At 35.5% G+C, this 17,281-nt stretch overlaps 1 protein-coding gene across 1 annotated transcript in view; it reads right to left on the bottom strand.

Annotated features, from left to right (window-relative positions):
- The window catches only part of LOC135081489 (tRNA (adenine(58)-N(1))-methyltransferase catalytic subunit TRMT61A), a 95,358-nt gene extending 78,282 nt beyond the window's left edge, over positions 1–17,076 (bottom strand). Inside the window, exons 1-4 of the mRNA XM_063976204.1 lie at positions 16,834–17,076; positions 16,368–16,524; positions 15,834–15,976; positions 14,757–14,886 (exon numbers count right to left, since the gene is read on the bottom strand). Of these exons, the coding sequence (XP_063832274.1) occupies positions 14,757–14,886; positions 15,834–15,976; positions 16,368–16,524; positions 16,834–17,028 (625 nt within the window). The 5' untranslated portion in view covers positions 17,029–17,076. The remainder of the gene's footprint in view (positions 1–14,756; positions 14,887–15,833; positions 15,977–16,367; positions 16,525–16,833) is intronic.
- Between the last annotated feature and the right edge of the window lie 205 nt (positions 17,077–17,281).

The following is a 17,281-nucleotide window of genomic DNA, read 5'->3' on the forward strand; positions in this document are numbered from 1 at the left end:
CAGAAAATAGTGTAAAAGACAAGCGAATGAATAAAAGATGAACATAAATAAACGTCAAGATACTGTGAGGTTAGTATTTCATTTTATAATTAAAATCATATCAAACGTAATAAATCGACAAACATCTTAATATAAGATCTGATTTCATGTTTGTCCGTAAAGAATTCGGCTTTAAATGAAATTTTTGTGCATAATTAAAATTGTACAGTCAAATATCAACGAGACAAAAGTGTTTATAGATTCTGGACAGCAAATATGAACTTAATAATACGAACTTGTTTGGGACCGAGTACGTGATATAAAGGTGAATATAGACTATGACTACTAGAGCATTTATTTGAAACAGAACAACGAGCCGCTCTATGATAACATATTCGAGTGTATCACTTTTTCACGAACCAAACTTCGTACGAACGAAAGGTAGAATGTTACATTACATAGAAATGCTGAAAATGCTCTAGTTAAACTCATTACTCATCTTTACGAAAGGAAAGATAAGATCATCAAGCATTGATCTCTACAAAAGTTTTAACAAAACTTTCCTAAAAATTACGAAACAAAATAGTTTAGCTGTTTATCTTTCGGTACGACTGTACTGATGCTGATTGGCATGGAAGAATTTATGTTTATATTTACAGTCGGATACTTAATAGACACATAATTCAAATTAGGCAGTATATCAAACGAATGGTTATCTATGAAATTAATAGGATTGTTTTAATCAGCTTATCAGTACGTCTGGTTTTCGCTGTATTAATCTCAAGCGTGTCGACTAATTAAAGTCGGATTAAGACGGATTAAAATTAAAACTAAACGGTCCGGATCGGTACGGGCCGACTGCATAATAATGTCAGTTATGCATAATTTATTGTAGACACTGAATGTTGTGTTCAGTCAATGTTTACTAATAAATAGAGTCAGTAAGTAAATGGTGAGTGACAGGATTTGTTAATAAAGTTATGGAGGATTTGAAGATTTCGAATTCTGAATCGCATACGAATTTTGCATCTCGTTGAAATTATGACACAACTTATACTTCTTTACAGTTTTATCCATGTGGTTTTAGCAAAGTTAATTGGGACCACTCCCATTCTTCTCATGGACTTTCACGGGAAATGGAACCTTACGACATTGTAAAAGGTGACAATATTGCTTTGGATGCAAACGTCAGTCCTATCGTCAATTCTTAGGACCAGGGTGGGGGTGCAGCACTTGCCTCTGTTTGGCATATCAGGAGTCAGGCCCCCCCTGAAAAAGAACCCTAGATACGCCAACGAGTTCACGCTACTCCAGTCCACCGTTTAGGTGGTCTTCCCATGCCGCGGGTGTTGTTGCGGGGTCTCCACTCCAGGGTCTTTCTGGCCCAGCGATCTTGGTTCATCCGGCAGTAGGCTGGAGAAAACTGGATGCAAGTGGCCAGGGACAGAAGTCGGTGGAGGGTTGAAGAGGAAGCTTATGTTGGAAGGCGAACCCCTAAAGGCTGATAGATAGATAGCTAGATGTTACTGCATTGGCGATTATAAACCTGACAATGTTGACGACATCTTTACAGCTCGAATTATTAATCTTACATTTACGTTAATACGTATTACAACATGTTTGATTGATTTATACCTTGCTTACCATTCAAATAGAGAAATACAACTTTAAAATGGTTTTCACATGAACGATCTCATAAATACTGAGACAAAGAACTTTATATGCAATATCATGTTCGATTGTAAATGTTTCAAATGGGCCTATGTAATAGATTTATTATGTGCGTGTGGACAGTTCGCTATCTGTAAAGCAAGCTTCGACAGATTCAGGGTTGTATCTAGGGGAACAGGGCAAGGCGCAAGGTGATCTAAATAATTGAGAAAATACACTAATTAGAACAATCTTGAAGTGGAGAACAGATATTGGATTTTAGCTGCAGCATAGGTCTCTCAAGATATTTAGGAAAGACCATTATTTTATGAATTGACTCCAATGAAAACCGAAACACATTAATCAATTATTAAAATCTTTTTCTTGCTGTGTTAAATACCATTTATTACGGTGCTATGCTATTGTGGTATAAATAGTCTGAAGGCATTCCTCCTACTAGGCGGACCGACGATCTGGTAAAGGTCGTGGAAAGAGCCTGGATGCGGGCAGCGCAGGACCGTTCATTGTGGAAAAACTTTGGCTGAAACGAACGAACGAACGAATAGTCTGAAATACATAATTTCATTTGTAATCGATGTTTTGATAAACGTATTTTCAAGAAAGATGATTTGAAAAGAAAATAATATACGCTTTCCAACACGATCTGACAAATAATAACTATCGTAGAAGAGGTATAAAGAAGTACCAATACTTGCGAAAATTAACTTCATCATTCCTGTAAGAAAAAGGTTAATTTCTTTTCTTTTTCCAGACCCTTCTCCAGTTTCGTCCCTGTCCAGCATTGATATGATTGTATTACGAGTAATGGCAATTCTATTCACAGCAGTCCAGCCATTGTAATTCAGTTAGCAAAACAAAACGTTGTATTAGTCATATGCTCTATTGTCCATAGTTGTCGCTCCGCGCTTTATCTTAATTGACTGGGATTTGATTTAGTAGCGCAGCCAAACATAAATTAATGCCATTGAAGTAAGAACATAGAATACACCATTGACTTTTATGTCATCAGCTTTACGGTTCGTTTTGAATTGCAAAGCGATTTCGCCGGCCGCATAAACAACATTGTCTTCAAACTGTCCGACAAATTTACTTTGGCCAATAACAAAAGAAGTACCAATTGCATTGTCGATCTTATCGCGAGCACCTTTAGATGTTTTTTTCTCTGTATCACCACTTACGTTATATTTGTTAATGGTTATTGTGCTAACGCCTAAGGGGACAGGTTGTGTCACACAAGTATTTCTTACAACATATCGGATAGGAAAGTAACAAGGATATCAGATCGTAATCGCATGGAAGGAATGTGATTGAAGTTCAAGAGTTTGTGTTGGACACATGAGTGACTGAAAGGCGCAATGTTCCTTGATCTATATCAACAGTCTTTAAGAATAAGACTTGTCAGTGCGTATAAAAGTGCGGCGGACAGCCTAAATTGGAGTAATTAACCTTGGATTGTTTTTGTTCGAATTGTTGCAAATGATGTACGGGCGAAGGAGCATCGAGATGTGCCATGAAGCTGCGATGTAGATCAGTGACGCAAAAAAACATCTTTTATATTAATATGAGGTGCCACAGTATTTAGCTTGATGTACTGTCTTTCGCATATCCATCACTGGCTTAAAAAGACAGCTTATGGAGCTGTTCTAGGAATTATTGACATAGCAATGAAGTATTATCAAACTGAAAGGTAAAGCTACATAAATAAAAAGCTATTCATTGAGAAATCTTGAACTGATCGCGTTTTGACCTAATATTATAGGGAAGGGCTTTACATTATTTCTTTATACTTTCATATTTGTTTATAGATTGTCTAAGGTGTTTTTTTGTTTTCAAATTCCGAATCCAACACATTACAACATTGTTGAAAAAGTAAAACAATGGCGGCGCGTTGCATAAGATAAGTTGCGCGCGCGCAATTGATATCTGACAGTTGTATGAATTTATTGAATCGTGTTATATGTAATTAATTAGATCACAAGTCAGAGATTAGTTTAAAAACAGTTGAATTTATTGCAATCTTGGCCAGTTATAGAGTAATGGCGTAAATAATTCATAGATAATGTCCTACAGTCAAGATCATAGCTCGAAAAGGGAATTTAAGTATTATTATTTAATTATAACATATTCATTCATATCATATTAATTTGGCAAATAACAACAACATTTTTAATTCCTTCTTCAATTTCTACTAATTCGAAGTAGGATTTTCCCCCGGTTTCTGAACTGTGATTATTAGCTTGAACTTAATATGAAAAGTTCATACTCAACTGGAAGAACAGCATCCTTAAGCAAAAAATCCCAATTAGGAAACTCAAGCCTTAGATGTGTAGATACTGATGTACGTCTAAAAGACGTACCTGATTCAAAGATTTTTTCTACAGCACTTTATTTTACATACGATCGGACAAACGAACTTTGCGAAACCATAATGTACCTACCATGTAACTTTTTCTATGTAACCCAAAAAGGCCTATACATACTATAACTTCAATTGAATTACGTAACGGATATTAACTTTTTATGATATCAATAACACTGGAGGTTCTTCGAAGTAGATTAGTTACCTTTGACCTCATCGACTAAACTTCACATTACGAAACAGTTAAAAGTCTTTAATTGAAAATAACACTTAAATAAATTGCCTAATATTACTCATGGCATGTTTTTAAATTAAATTAAGTGTAAGTGCCAATTTTGATCGTTAGTGGGCCTATACATCATCGTTGTTTACTTGTTTATGACTTATGGCGTAAAGTAAATGGTATATAACTCAATATCTAAAATAAGGTCACAGAACCGGATTAGGCACTGACATCACTAACCTAGTGATGTGTTCAAATAGGTGAAGCACGATTTCTCGTAAACTTAACTGAACTGAATAAAGTTCAATAAAGTAGGTACCTAACTAATAAAATGCCTCAAAGCTGCTAGAGGTGAGCTAAAGTCCAATAAGCAAATCTTTTTCAATCTTATTAAAGATTTGGGTCTTATTTTCTTCATTAAAGACAAGCTTTTGCATGGGGCTTCTCCCGCACGAATAAGATTATTGTAATATAAACAATACCTACAACTGTAAAGCTTCATCAAAATCCGTTCAGTAGTTTTTGTCTGAAAGTTTAATCGACATACATCCATCTTTTTAAAATGTGTAATTTGTATTTTATTAGTAGGATATTAAATTTGTTTTGACATACGACTGCGTAAGTTTAAAAATTCTGACGATATAGAAGTTAACCAAACTCATAAACTAAGTAACATTACTTAAGTGAAGCATAATGTTGATGCACACGGCTGCATTAACCCGTGGTTGTCTCATTAATCACTGGTGGGCAGTGTTAACTCTAATCAAATTAAATGCTTCGTTAAGATGCCAGATAGAACTTAACTGTGCGGTCACAGTGCTGAAGTGAAGCAGTAGGTTTAAAGTTTGTAACTGAGATGTTCGTTCATGTGTAAGTAATTAATTGTGTAAATTGAAAAAAATAAGAAAGAAAGAAAAGTTATTAATTAATACATATGCTAAAAAAAGTATGTATTACAAAAATAATATTAATTATTTCAGCAATAAAATTGATCTCATTCCTCTCCTCTCGTTACTCGACTGCGCCAGAAGAAAGGTTATTATTAACAAACTTTATGAAGGAGACAAGGATTTTATTTGGACTTTATTAATCAGAAATTTTCATTTCGACATAAATAGTCAAGTACCAAATCAAATACAAAATTTTGCTTAATTTGTGACTAGATGTCGCGGTATAAAAATGCCTGAATTACATTTTATTTTGGATTTGTAAATAAAATTGTATGTATATCGCTTACTACTCAGATTTACACTGTACCATAAAGGCAGAGGCGCGTGTCCATCCAAGTGGTCGCGCGCGTCGATAATGTTGTCAACTGTCGCGCGCGCATGATCTATGACGAGAATACACATTCGAGATCTCAAATCGCTACTTACTTGTGTTAAGCCACTGGGTTTAATACATTTTACACTGTGGTAAACTTTAGTGTTGTTTATTAAGAGGCTATACATATACTATGGATGGATGGATATTTGTTACTCTTTCACGTAAAAAGTATTAAATGGATTTTGAAACTTAATGCTATTATTATTTATACACTAGAATAACATATAAAATATGCTGTAATTTATAACAATATTGAGTTAATTGACCAAATTATAACGATAAGTCAAATCGTTTTTTTCTGAGACAAACTGAATTTTATACGCAGACGCGACCTCTGGTAAAAATTATAAGACACTGAGAATTTTCTTACAATATTAAAACCTAAAAATTGTTATGCTAAACACAAGGAGGATGTCATAATGTCTTATTAGGAGTTAACTGTAAAGTCCGATAAGTACTAACTGCCAAAACATCCAAACCTCAACACCATAGCTAACGAACGTAATCGCACAATTTCATAGTTCAATAGCATTATTTATTACACGTCAGCCTCGTCCAAATATGTCCTATTAATAAATGGACTCCATACACCACGTCCCGGCCGGCCACAATGCGTGTAACAAATGTATGAGAAATGCACTCTTTTTGTCCACACTTTGAAACTAACGCTCCATTGTGGATGTATGGAATGTGTGAGGAGATTAATATCATACATAATGTTTATGTAGTGTTCTGTGTTTTTATGTACACAATATGATGTCCTGAATGGTGTAGTGCCACGGTGAATGGCTCTAAACGAGTGTAAAGAGAGTTCCAGGTTCGATTATCGGTCAGGTCACTAGCCACTAGCCACTACTCAATGAAGTCACCTCGTGGTTACTTATGAGACGAACTTGATAAGATCATAGCAAGAAAATTTAGCCTGGGTTGCACCATCTTACTTTTAACTACAACAAACGTGAAAAGTCTGTCAAACTGCATACAAAAATACAGTAGGTTTTTGTTAAAGTTATGGTTAAGGTGATGCAGACTGATGCAACTCAGCCTGTATAATAGAATAGCCGGATTTTAGTGCCTACTACATATTTAAGAAACAATATTTTAGATCACATAACGCCCATTTCTGTAAAAAAAATTAAACGTCCTAGCAGCTGATTGAGAATCCCGAAAACATTGTTAGGTATCTCGTAAAAACATTTCAAGAAAGGAAAGTGCTCTAAGAGTGCTCGAAAGGTCAAGACTAAATAAATTGTTGTCTATCATCCATCCTGACGCGATTTACGTAACAAACCCTGAAGCCACATTTTTCAAATCCCACAAATATGTAAACGTAATTTGACGCGGTACGAACTGTGTTTAGCATTAAAGTTTTGACACGCGCAACTTTCTACGTCATGCAACGCTAATGGGACAAAGGGCAGCCATTCTTCATGGGGTGATAGTGTCTCTTGAGACAGGCAAGTAAAGCGTATTCAGCAAGGACCACCGGGCCCGCCAGATAGAGTGTGACGTCCTACATTTGTTACTGTTTTAACTGCGGTGATTATGAGGCAGTGCACTTATAAATGCGGTCTAAGCTAGTCCATGTTACAAACATACATATCTACCTAAGTTTAATAGCATGAAAAGCCAGTTTTTATCAACTCTTACTTAGCCTAGTGGATAAGCGCGATGCCGCACCAATAATTCTTGAACTCAAAAATGCAGGTAACTATACATAGACTTCAACCTTTTTTAAAGCAAAGAAAATATTTTAGGTATTCCCGTATTACTACTGGTGTGGAGACTACAATAGGTTCTGAGAGTCTCCTTTACAAGTGACGACAACTCAGATACCTAGACAACGTATGACAATAATATTAGAAGAATGTTCTTCAGAACCTTCCTCAGATCATAGAAAGAGAATAGATATGAAGTCGCGCGTAACTACAACGAGAACCAGTGTCCCCACATTTCCCCCACCACAGCTCCCACACACACATTCAAGTGTGTAAAAACAAAGCGACTGAGAGTCTACGACAACATGTGCAACCGGCTTAAAAGTGCTGTGATTGGCCAGAAGGCGTGCCTTATGGCCAATCAATGGCCGCGTGACGTGACGCACACTTTGAAAAAAGCAATTAGGGAGAAGAAAGATAAAATGGAGTCGATAAGATATCGATACTTTAAATCCTGGGGGCAAGGCTCGAAATTGGTTTAAAAAATGCTTATGTATGAAAACCTTTTTATTATTATAGGTACGTTATTATTAATAATATGTTCTTTAACGATTTTTGCATAAAGGAGTCAGTTCCATTTTGTATGGACGAAAAACTCAGAATCAATGAGGTTCATTATAGGATCATTATAGTTATTATTAAGTACCTACTACTACCGTGCATTAACTTTTTAATAATGGCGAACTTCGTACCGCCTTTGTTTATCAAAAATAATGCCTAATAGGCTTTCAATCAGGGTTCGAAAGGATAATAAATCAATGATAGTTATCACGCTAATTATCATGATAATTATCCTGATGATTTCGAACCCTGCTTTCAACTAGATCTTGTAGTAATTACTTAGTTGACAATTACTAATCACTTCTACTATTATAATTGTTTTTGTAAAAACTTTAAAATCGCAAGCAACTCATGATTTTTTCATTCAAAATTTGTCTGTCTATAACTTTTATACAACATTGTTTCGACATTAAGCTTTCGGTGGGGTGGAATGTGCATTAAGTAGGTATAATGAAACTCTTGATACCCATTTAGTCTCAATTGATTCTGGGATTTTTTTCGGAACATCTCTTTTCGTTCAGAGTGAATACTATCAGTAAGAAACGAGAAGAAGACGACGAGCAGAAGAAGACAAGATGAAGACGACGAGAAGAAGAAGTAGACGACGAGATGAAGAAGCAGACGAGGAGAAGAAGCAGACGAGGAAGATGAGAAGATGAAGCACACTACTATCCCCTATTATAACTTTTTACCTTCTTTCGTGAATAAATGTCAACAGTGGTAACTTGATAAGTGTGGTGTATTTTTTTTTTTTAATAAAACAATTAAAATACAACTTATTTTTTATTCATATTTTTATTAATTATTATTTAATAATAACATAGCAAGGATTTAGTAATCTGGCTGATTTACTGCCCCGTAAAATGTAAATATTTGTTCAATACCTGTCGTTTAGATAATTTGGGTGCTGCGTTTTTTGTGAGATAATGAAGTCTGATATTTAAATATTTCTCCATTACCGCTTTGGTAAGTAAAATTAAATGGTTTGTCAATGGCGATTGCTCAAATTGGTGAAATTGTATGTCTTTAAATAAGTCCAAACCAATAAAATGGGGCAGAGCTTTAGATATCAGCTGTTCTTTGATATTTTTTGTGGTCACATTCAGCTTTTTTTGATCTGAAAGAACAGCTGATTTTATTACCACTTCCATTCTCATGCATATGGTGATGACTTCATGAGAAGGATACATCAGTCCACCTTTGTCTTTTAATGTGATAAACCCGTGATGCTTGTCTTGAATTTTATCTGCAATCAAAGCCCCAATACAGGTTTGACATTTCAGAGCCTTTAATAAAGCGTGGACTACAAAGCCTGCAATGTTGTAGCTTACATTGGCTTGAGAGCCAAATTCTGATATGTCTTTAACGAGTACATCAACCTCCTCATCAAAAACAGCCTGTTCATATATTTGGCTTATGTCGTCATCCGCCTCAGGATTATCCATACCAAGGTAACGCGATTCTATTGACATATTTATTTGTTTGGAAACAGATGAACATGTTAGTATGTCAATGTTTTCTAGTGATTGACAGTTTCCGGTGTCCACGTCCCGGAGCTCCGCTTTTACCGTTAGTTTTTTGTAAATAGCTTGAAACTGTCTCGCTGTGGGGTTGGTATTACACCCACCGTGTGCTCGTATATTCCCAAACATAAGTTCCAAATGGTCTTGACTCAGTTTGTAGGCGGGAATATACCGCAACTGTTTATTGATTTGAACGTGCTCATTGTAAAGAGCTTTTATACTCTTTATGCACGTTAAGAAGCCTATAAATCCGGTTTTTCTTTCCGATTTCACCACTTGTGTCTTTTCTGCATTATTGATCTTCAGAGATGTTATATAATCTTCCATCTGATCAAAAAAATCAAAGATTTTTTCTTTGTTTCCGGAGTATAGAGGTTTCTTATACTCATATTGGGCCATATTCCTGGAGTTTAAACAATCAAATAAATTATTAACGTTTCTGATGAACTCAATGGTCCCATCTAGTCCTCGACCGTCAGTTGTACTAATTATCTTACGCTGTGCACAAAACTTTAAAGCATCCGCTACGCTGTTACTGAACAATTGTGACGCCAAACGAACCTTCATTTTTTGGTTTTTAAAAAATATATGTCCTCTCCTTAGTTTATTAGCTAAATGCAAGTTTTCTTTTTCTTGGATGTCATTTAAGTTTTTTAAATGACTCCACATTAAAATTCTTTCTGAACCGTCAAGAAACGTGCCATATGCTTCAAAGGCATTTCTCAACAATTTTAGCATATGACACGGATCAGGCATTATATAGACAAGTTTATGCGTGACTGGATGTTCGAACCCCGTTTTAAGGTTGTTAGTGTCGAAGGAACATCCAAGTTGCTTCGCCATGCTCATATTTGACGGACAACCGTCAAAAGTCAATGATGTTATTTGAATACCCGTTTCTTCAAGTAGCTCTAAGCACTGTAGCACAAGGGTTGCACGCTGTTCTGCAGTTACACCGGCTACAAAAAAATATCCAACCGGTATTTTCCATGGTGCGTTAATAGCAGTAACCAAAAACACTAAAACCTCTTTGGCTTCAGGCAAATAATCTCCTGATTTTGTTGCATTGCACACGTCAACATAGCCATGCATTTTTTTTCCATCCCATTCCACACGCTGCCTGATTGCCATTTCGTCCATTACCAAATTGCAAAGCAATTTGTGTTCTGAGGCTTCAGATTTTTGTTTTAGAGCTTTAAAGGATTCGTGGGTGAAACCCGGTTCGGCATTAACTGTTTGATACCACTTTTTTAATGTTCTTGAATGGGGTAGACACGTGTGAAATTTTTTCCTTACATACTCATATGCCTTTGGCGAATAGAAATGAAGTGTACAGGCAAAAGCTCGTAAAGCCGGCGAATATTTAGTTGCTACATTTTGGCCTGTTTTTTGTGTTTGACTAAAACGTTGGATTAAATCATTAATACCCAAATCATTTAAATGTGCTGATTGCTCTGCGTTGACGAAGTTTTTTTCATTGAGTTCCTTCAATATATCTTCAAGTTTTGATATTCGTTTCTTATAGCGGCGGCTTTTCTTCTGAAGCAACTTAATTTTGGCCTTCTGTTTATTCAACATGTTTTCACATTTTTCAATTTTCTGTCGCATTTTAAGTTTTCGCGGTGTCTCAAAAATATCGCTAGACTCGTCCGATAGCTGAAACAAAAAAATAAATAAATACCTACGCAACTCTAACAAACTGAATATTAAAACAAAAACCAAACTACGGAAAGTGGGGTTCAGTTCTGATAAAGGCCTCTGTCGCTGAGATAATTTTAATATAAACTATAATCAATTATATTTTATAACCCCTTTCGTATGTAAGTATGGTATGGTATCTCAAATAAACTTACTAAAATATTATCGTAATATAATAAAATACGAACTTTAATTTTATTTTCGGGTGAGCAAGATCGTTTGGGGACAGATGTAAGTATCTCGACACCTGAACAAGAAGACGTTGATGCAGTGATGTGTGTTGCAGTCTGAACTGTCTGAAAATAACAATGAAAAACTGCAATTAATAATGGTTAAGTTACCTTACTTGGGCCTCAGGAATGCAAACATTCAACAATAAGTGTACAGTTGAATGCAATATAAAAAAACTCAACAGAACCTTTTGTTTCTACATCGAAAATTAATCTATGATAAATGCTTTAACTTATATAAGTCGTCAAAGAGCATAATTATACTTTTACTATACCTACATAAAAACTAGGTTTAAAAATGGTACCTGATTATCTTGATTTGCATTTATTGGGTTTATTTTTTGACCACAAGTCACGCATGTCAAGTCCGGCTGAAACAAAATCGGTAATTCAAAATCTGAAAAACGCCTAACTAAGTAAAGTAATGTGTATGACTATCAAATACTTTTCTTTTTTATTAATAATTGCTTAAATTTGAAATGCCGTCAATTTATTCGTTAAAAAATTGATTAAAATGCTTCGAAACTTACTGTGCTATTTTTCCTCGCTAAATTATCAGTGTTTGATTCGGGAGTCTGTCTTAACGTAGGTATAGGCTTTGAACAATCCTAAAAACATAAGGATACTATTATAGAAACCAATAAAATGTAAAAGATAGATTTATGTAAAATGTGATAAATATATTAATAAAAATTATACAGCTTATTTATTATTATTTATTTAACTTAAATAAGACCAACAATTTACTAGCAACTTCACTTATAACTTGCTTGCTTATTTTTACAGAATACGAAAGCTAACTTTTTTATAATTCAAGAATAATACATAAAACTGTTTAATAATAAAGCACACTCCAGCTCCTGATACGGCATAAATGGTAAAGTTACCGATGAAGCAATATGACAAATCTTCAAAGTAGGTATTGCCCATTCGAAAAGTCTACGGCTTTTATTAAGAGGTTGAAAACATTTTTCCTGAAAATGTGCCGAACATATTACGCTTCTTTGGACAGGAAACCAGTTAGGACCTCTGCCCGTAGCGGCCATCCATTTTTCTTTAATAGTCGGATTTTTTGGAAATCTGGAATAAGACCAAAATATTTAATCAATTAAAAAATAGAAAATAATAATTTACTTCTGTTTATCGATAATAGGCAACCGCATTCGAACACGATCCCTGCACTATTTTACGACCGGCACATGCGGCCGTACCGTGTATTTTCACGCGACAGTGGATATCGGAGTCAATAAAATACATTGCGCAGTAGCAAAACATGACATAAAGCGGTTGCTGCACTAGATCGTCAATGTACAACGTGTGTAAAATTTTATCACTACTAATCGCGATATCGCAGTAAATATGGCGGCACTGAATTTGTTCGTAAAAATGTTTAGTTTTTTTTATTTATAAGCAAAATACCAATGGATTTGCAATACTTACATGTGGTAAGTGACTCCATTGTTCTTGTAGTTCTTCGTTTCACTTCTGTTACTGCACGTAACGACACCACAGTTCGGCATTTTGCAAAAATATCGGAGAACATTTCCTCAGTATGAGTGAATCGCGACTAACCTCGCTTCGCGGGCGATGTTCGTTTCTGGGCATATCGCGGAGACACGCGCCACGCCCCCGTTACACATCTATTCCCTTCTATGATCTGAGGAACCTTCTTATAGCCAGATATATGGCAGAAACTATAGAGCTGTATTCGGCTGAATAAGGCATATACTAGGTATATGAATGATCAGAGAATGAAAAATCGGTAAATATCGTAGCCTTCCTATCACGAGACGAATTATAGGAGTACAAACAGTGTAAGAATTGTGAGCAAATTATAACCTTCTGAAATAAGCAGCTAGTACTTTTCAATCACAACTGAACGTTCTTCGTTACTCAACGGCTTAGCCATTTGAGACTTTGACACACAAAGATAAGATCTTCTAATTAATTCCGTAACGTCAGCGACACAAACGACTACAATAGGGCTCTTAGTCTCAGGGTACACCGTTTGTCGCCGTTCGATTAGATGGGTATCACCACTTAGTTATAACGTAGTTACTAATTAGCCAAATGGACAGGGTTGTCGCGTTTTAGGCCCAGAACAGACGGTGAAACGCAACTGCAACGAAACTGCAACTGCTAGTTACTTTTGAGTTGCATCTAAGTTTCTGCCATAGCGTCCGTTGAGAGACCACACATGACGCGACCAGTTTGAAAGTTTCAGTTTCATTCATGAGAATAATCAGAAAGTTGCAGTTTCGTCGCAGTCGCGTTTCACCGTCTGTTCAGGGCCTCAGTCATATAGTCATTTTTAGGTATCAACTGTCCACGGCCTAGAACAAATAGGAAAATAATCTGGAATTACTCCAAGTCTGAAAATTATAAATAACTTGAAAAAACTCTTAACGCTAAAAATTAAATAATTACTCCAAGTCACCAAATTAATGTTAATAATGATGTTTGTTCTTCAAGGAAGATAATAAAAGTCATGGATAAGATAGTGCTCTAATTTTTTCCGCTCAAGGGATATGTCAGTCCATGCTATTGAGTGAAAAACTCCATGAAAGTAAACTAAAATAATTTAGATGAGTGATAAAAATACATAACAATGGATAAGGAAAGAATTCTATGGTTAGCACAATACAGCAGTATTTGACAACCTTACACAATACGCAGCGCTTTCAAATCGATGAATCGATTCCAACGTGTTATCTAGTTAGCCACAGATTAATGAATAGAATCGGATAACTTACAAGTGCATCTGAATACTTAATCGACACCAGCGATCAGATCGTTATCTATCGATTTATAAGGATCTATCGAGTTTCCTGCTTTGTGCGCAAACGAATGGTTATAGGGCGGGCATTTATAAACGCGGTTTGTTTTAGCACAATGAGAGAGAACCGGGCTAATGTTAATGGCCTTTGGGGACAGCCAATGAAATCGAATATTTTACAACTGTTTCCTATAAAACCTTGTACTGGACTAATCGTAGGACTTGACTCGTTTTCTAGAACTTGACCATGCATGCTGCTAACTTAGTTAAGTAGGTACATATATTATGTTTACGTAGGTAATGTGGTATCTACCTATTGATCACGAAATACGATAGTAGAATATCAACCACGCTAGAATGAGGAACGAAGATTGAAATACGGAAGAGCATTAGCGATTATAGTCCCACCAAGAGCCCACACAAGAAAAAATAGGATTTTATAAGGTAGCTATAGGAATGGAATTCGCTACCTTCTGATTCTTTCCTTGACACTATTACACCTGTCTAAGACATTTAAGGAATATGAACTTACTGGAAGCTAGACTGCATCTACACTTAAAATCAGGAGTAGATACTGTTGTTAAATACAATGTCCTATCAAATTAATATTATCAAAAAAAAAAAAAGAATTCGCAAAAATAGACTTAACTTCAGTTTAAATAGAATACATTCTAGCTTAGCATGAAACTTACCTTCTTCCTTCATAGCGGCCACGGCATGCGGCACCCCGGTCCAAGGGCTCGGAAGGTCCAGGAAGACGGCATCAGCCTTGCCTTTGAGCTCCTCGCCGAAACCCTCGGCCAGGACGTCTCTGTGCTGCGCCTGAGACGAAATATCTAGTTTTATTTATAATTGTCCGCAGAATCGCCAAAATCAAGTGGCAGTGGGCCGCGCAATTAGCTCGCAGAGCTGATGACCGCTAGGGCAGAAAAGTTCTCGAGTGGCGATCACGAGCCGGAAGACGTAGTGTATAGGCACGCCTCCCACTAGGTGGATCGACGATCTGGTGAAGGTCGCGGGAGGTGCCTGGATGCGGGCGGCGCAGGACCGGTCTTTGTGGAAATCCTTTGGGGAAGCCTTTGTCCAGCAGTGGACGTCATTCGGCTGAATGGGTATAAGGGTACAAAATGTATCCCATCCAAAATACAGGGTGGAATTTTGTAATGCCACCTGGAGGGAAAGTACTCTTAATACTGTAGATAGAACATTTTATTGAAAGTAAACATTCCTTCATTTTTGAAAAGAAAGAGAACTGCATTCAAAGATTTTCGAAAATTTTTCGAAAATTCACTACCATACAATTTTCTGTAAGTAAAATAATTTAAGATTTCATGGTTTTCCTATCATTTGATTTATCAAGTTTGTTAGAGAGATTTCATCCTTATACTTAACCCTAACAATCGATGTAGGTAATAAAAACACAATAAAAACACAGGGTGTCATTTTTAACAGATTTTAGTTGGTTCGATTCCCAGGTGTAAATTTTTGGAAATCTTTGAATGCAGTTCTATTTCTTTTCAAAAATAAAGGAATGTTTTCTTTGAGAATTTTTTTCTATCTACAATATTAAGAGTACTTTCCCTCCAGGTGGCATTACAAAATTCCACCGTGTATATTCTACAAAAAGCTGTCTTGAGATGTGGAGGCCCTGGAGGGTTTAGAGAAGTTATTTCAAATTTTTTTTTTGCTGACTTAAAACACAAATACAATTAGTTTTTTTTATTATTTAACTACACAGGTAAATAATGATGGTAGGTTTTACTACTCACAGTAACAAACTCAGCTATCCCGTGGGCTTCAAACTCTTCTCTGGCTAATTTGGCCCTGTGCTCATGGAAGTCGAATGTGTAGACGTGCCCATGAGGCCGCACTCGACGAATGAGGGCATGAGTCAATGATCCACTTCCAGTACCTAGGAAGAATTAAAATAAATTAAAGATTAATAATAATTAATTTAATTTTTAAAACTGTATCGGCAAATAAGTTTGTCACATGGAAATCTCTTCCAGATAACCTATGAAAATAATAACTTATTAAAAAAAAAAGGTTTAAACTTTTTTATTCAATATTTCATTGCATTTACTTGTAGTACAGTACTTATTATTATTCTGTGCTTTGACTTTTTTGGCACACTTGTATAGTAATGGAGGCAACTTTTCCTTCTAAGTAACTCAATAAAAACTAGCAACTAATTAAAAACTAAAGAAAATCCAGGTATAGGTATTTAATTATGTGCGAAAATCTGACTGTTCAATGTAAGTAGTTTCAGTAATTAAAAAAATTAAAATATTAATTAATATTACCTGCTTCAATAACCACACTTCCCGGCACCAAGTCAAGTTGCAACATGATCATACTGATGTCCGGAGTGTAGATAATCTGTGTCCGATGGGGCAGCGTCAGAGACCACAGCTCTGGAGTAGGCTGCAGTACATGGCCCCAGCCTTTAGATAGTTCCACCTGTTTGAAAGATACTTTTTAGTGACGGTGATGGTTATCTGTGGTTTGGACTTTACATTTGAAATTTAAAAAAAAGTTATTGAAACTTAATAAAAAAGAGTTAATTCTCAGATCACGCATGAGTATCATAATATTAATTAATTAGGCTCTTTTTGAGTATTTATTTGTAAAAAATTGATACCATAACATAACCTAACAACTTAATTTTTTTTTCAAAAACTATACATTTTATGAATGAAACTTCAATTAAATTAATTATACAGATAATTCAATGTTTATTAGTGTAATAAATTAAGGAAAATAACTTACCCGACTCCCATATTCAGCTCCAATTAGATTCCTAACCTTCAAGGCACCAAAAGGTGTTTGAAAAACATTATCTACCATTTCACCTTTTTTATTTTTTATTTCACGACACACATCTATAGCGTATAGATTGTTACTTAGGTATAAAATAACTGTATCACCCTCATCTATTTTATCTTTATAATTTTTGAAACTCATTTTGAAATAGGTAGCTACTTGTTCAAAAGTTTGTAAACAAACATGCGGGGCGGGCGGCAGTTTGACGTTTACGTTTCGTTTCTCATTGTGTAATTAAATAAATTATGTTTAATTGTTATTAGATATTTTTCTATTCTAATACAAATAAATTAAATGCAATACTTGATTTCATTATTCGTTACCTTTTTTTTACTTTAAATATTGACACTTAGTTTTGGTGATTACGTAAAACGAAACATAAGGCAAAGCAGCT

This window comes from Ostrinia nubilalis, chromosome 20 (assembly GCF_963855985.1).
Source record: "Ostrinia nubilalis chromosome 20, ilOstNubi1.1, whole genome shotgun sequence".
NCBI classification, from domain to species: Eukaryota; Metazoa; Arthropoda; class Insecta; order Lepidoptera; family Crambidae; genus Ostrinia; species Ostrinia nubilalis.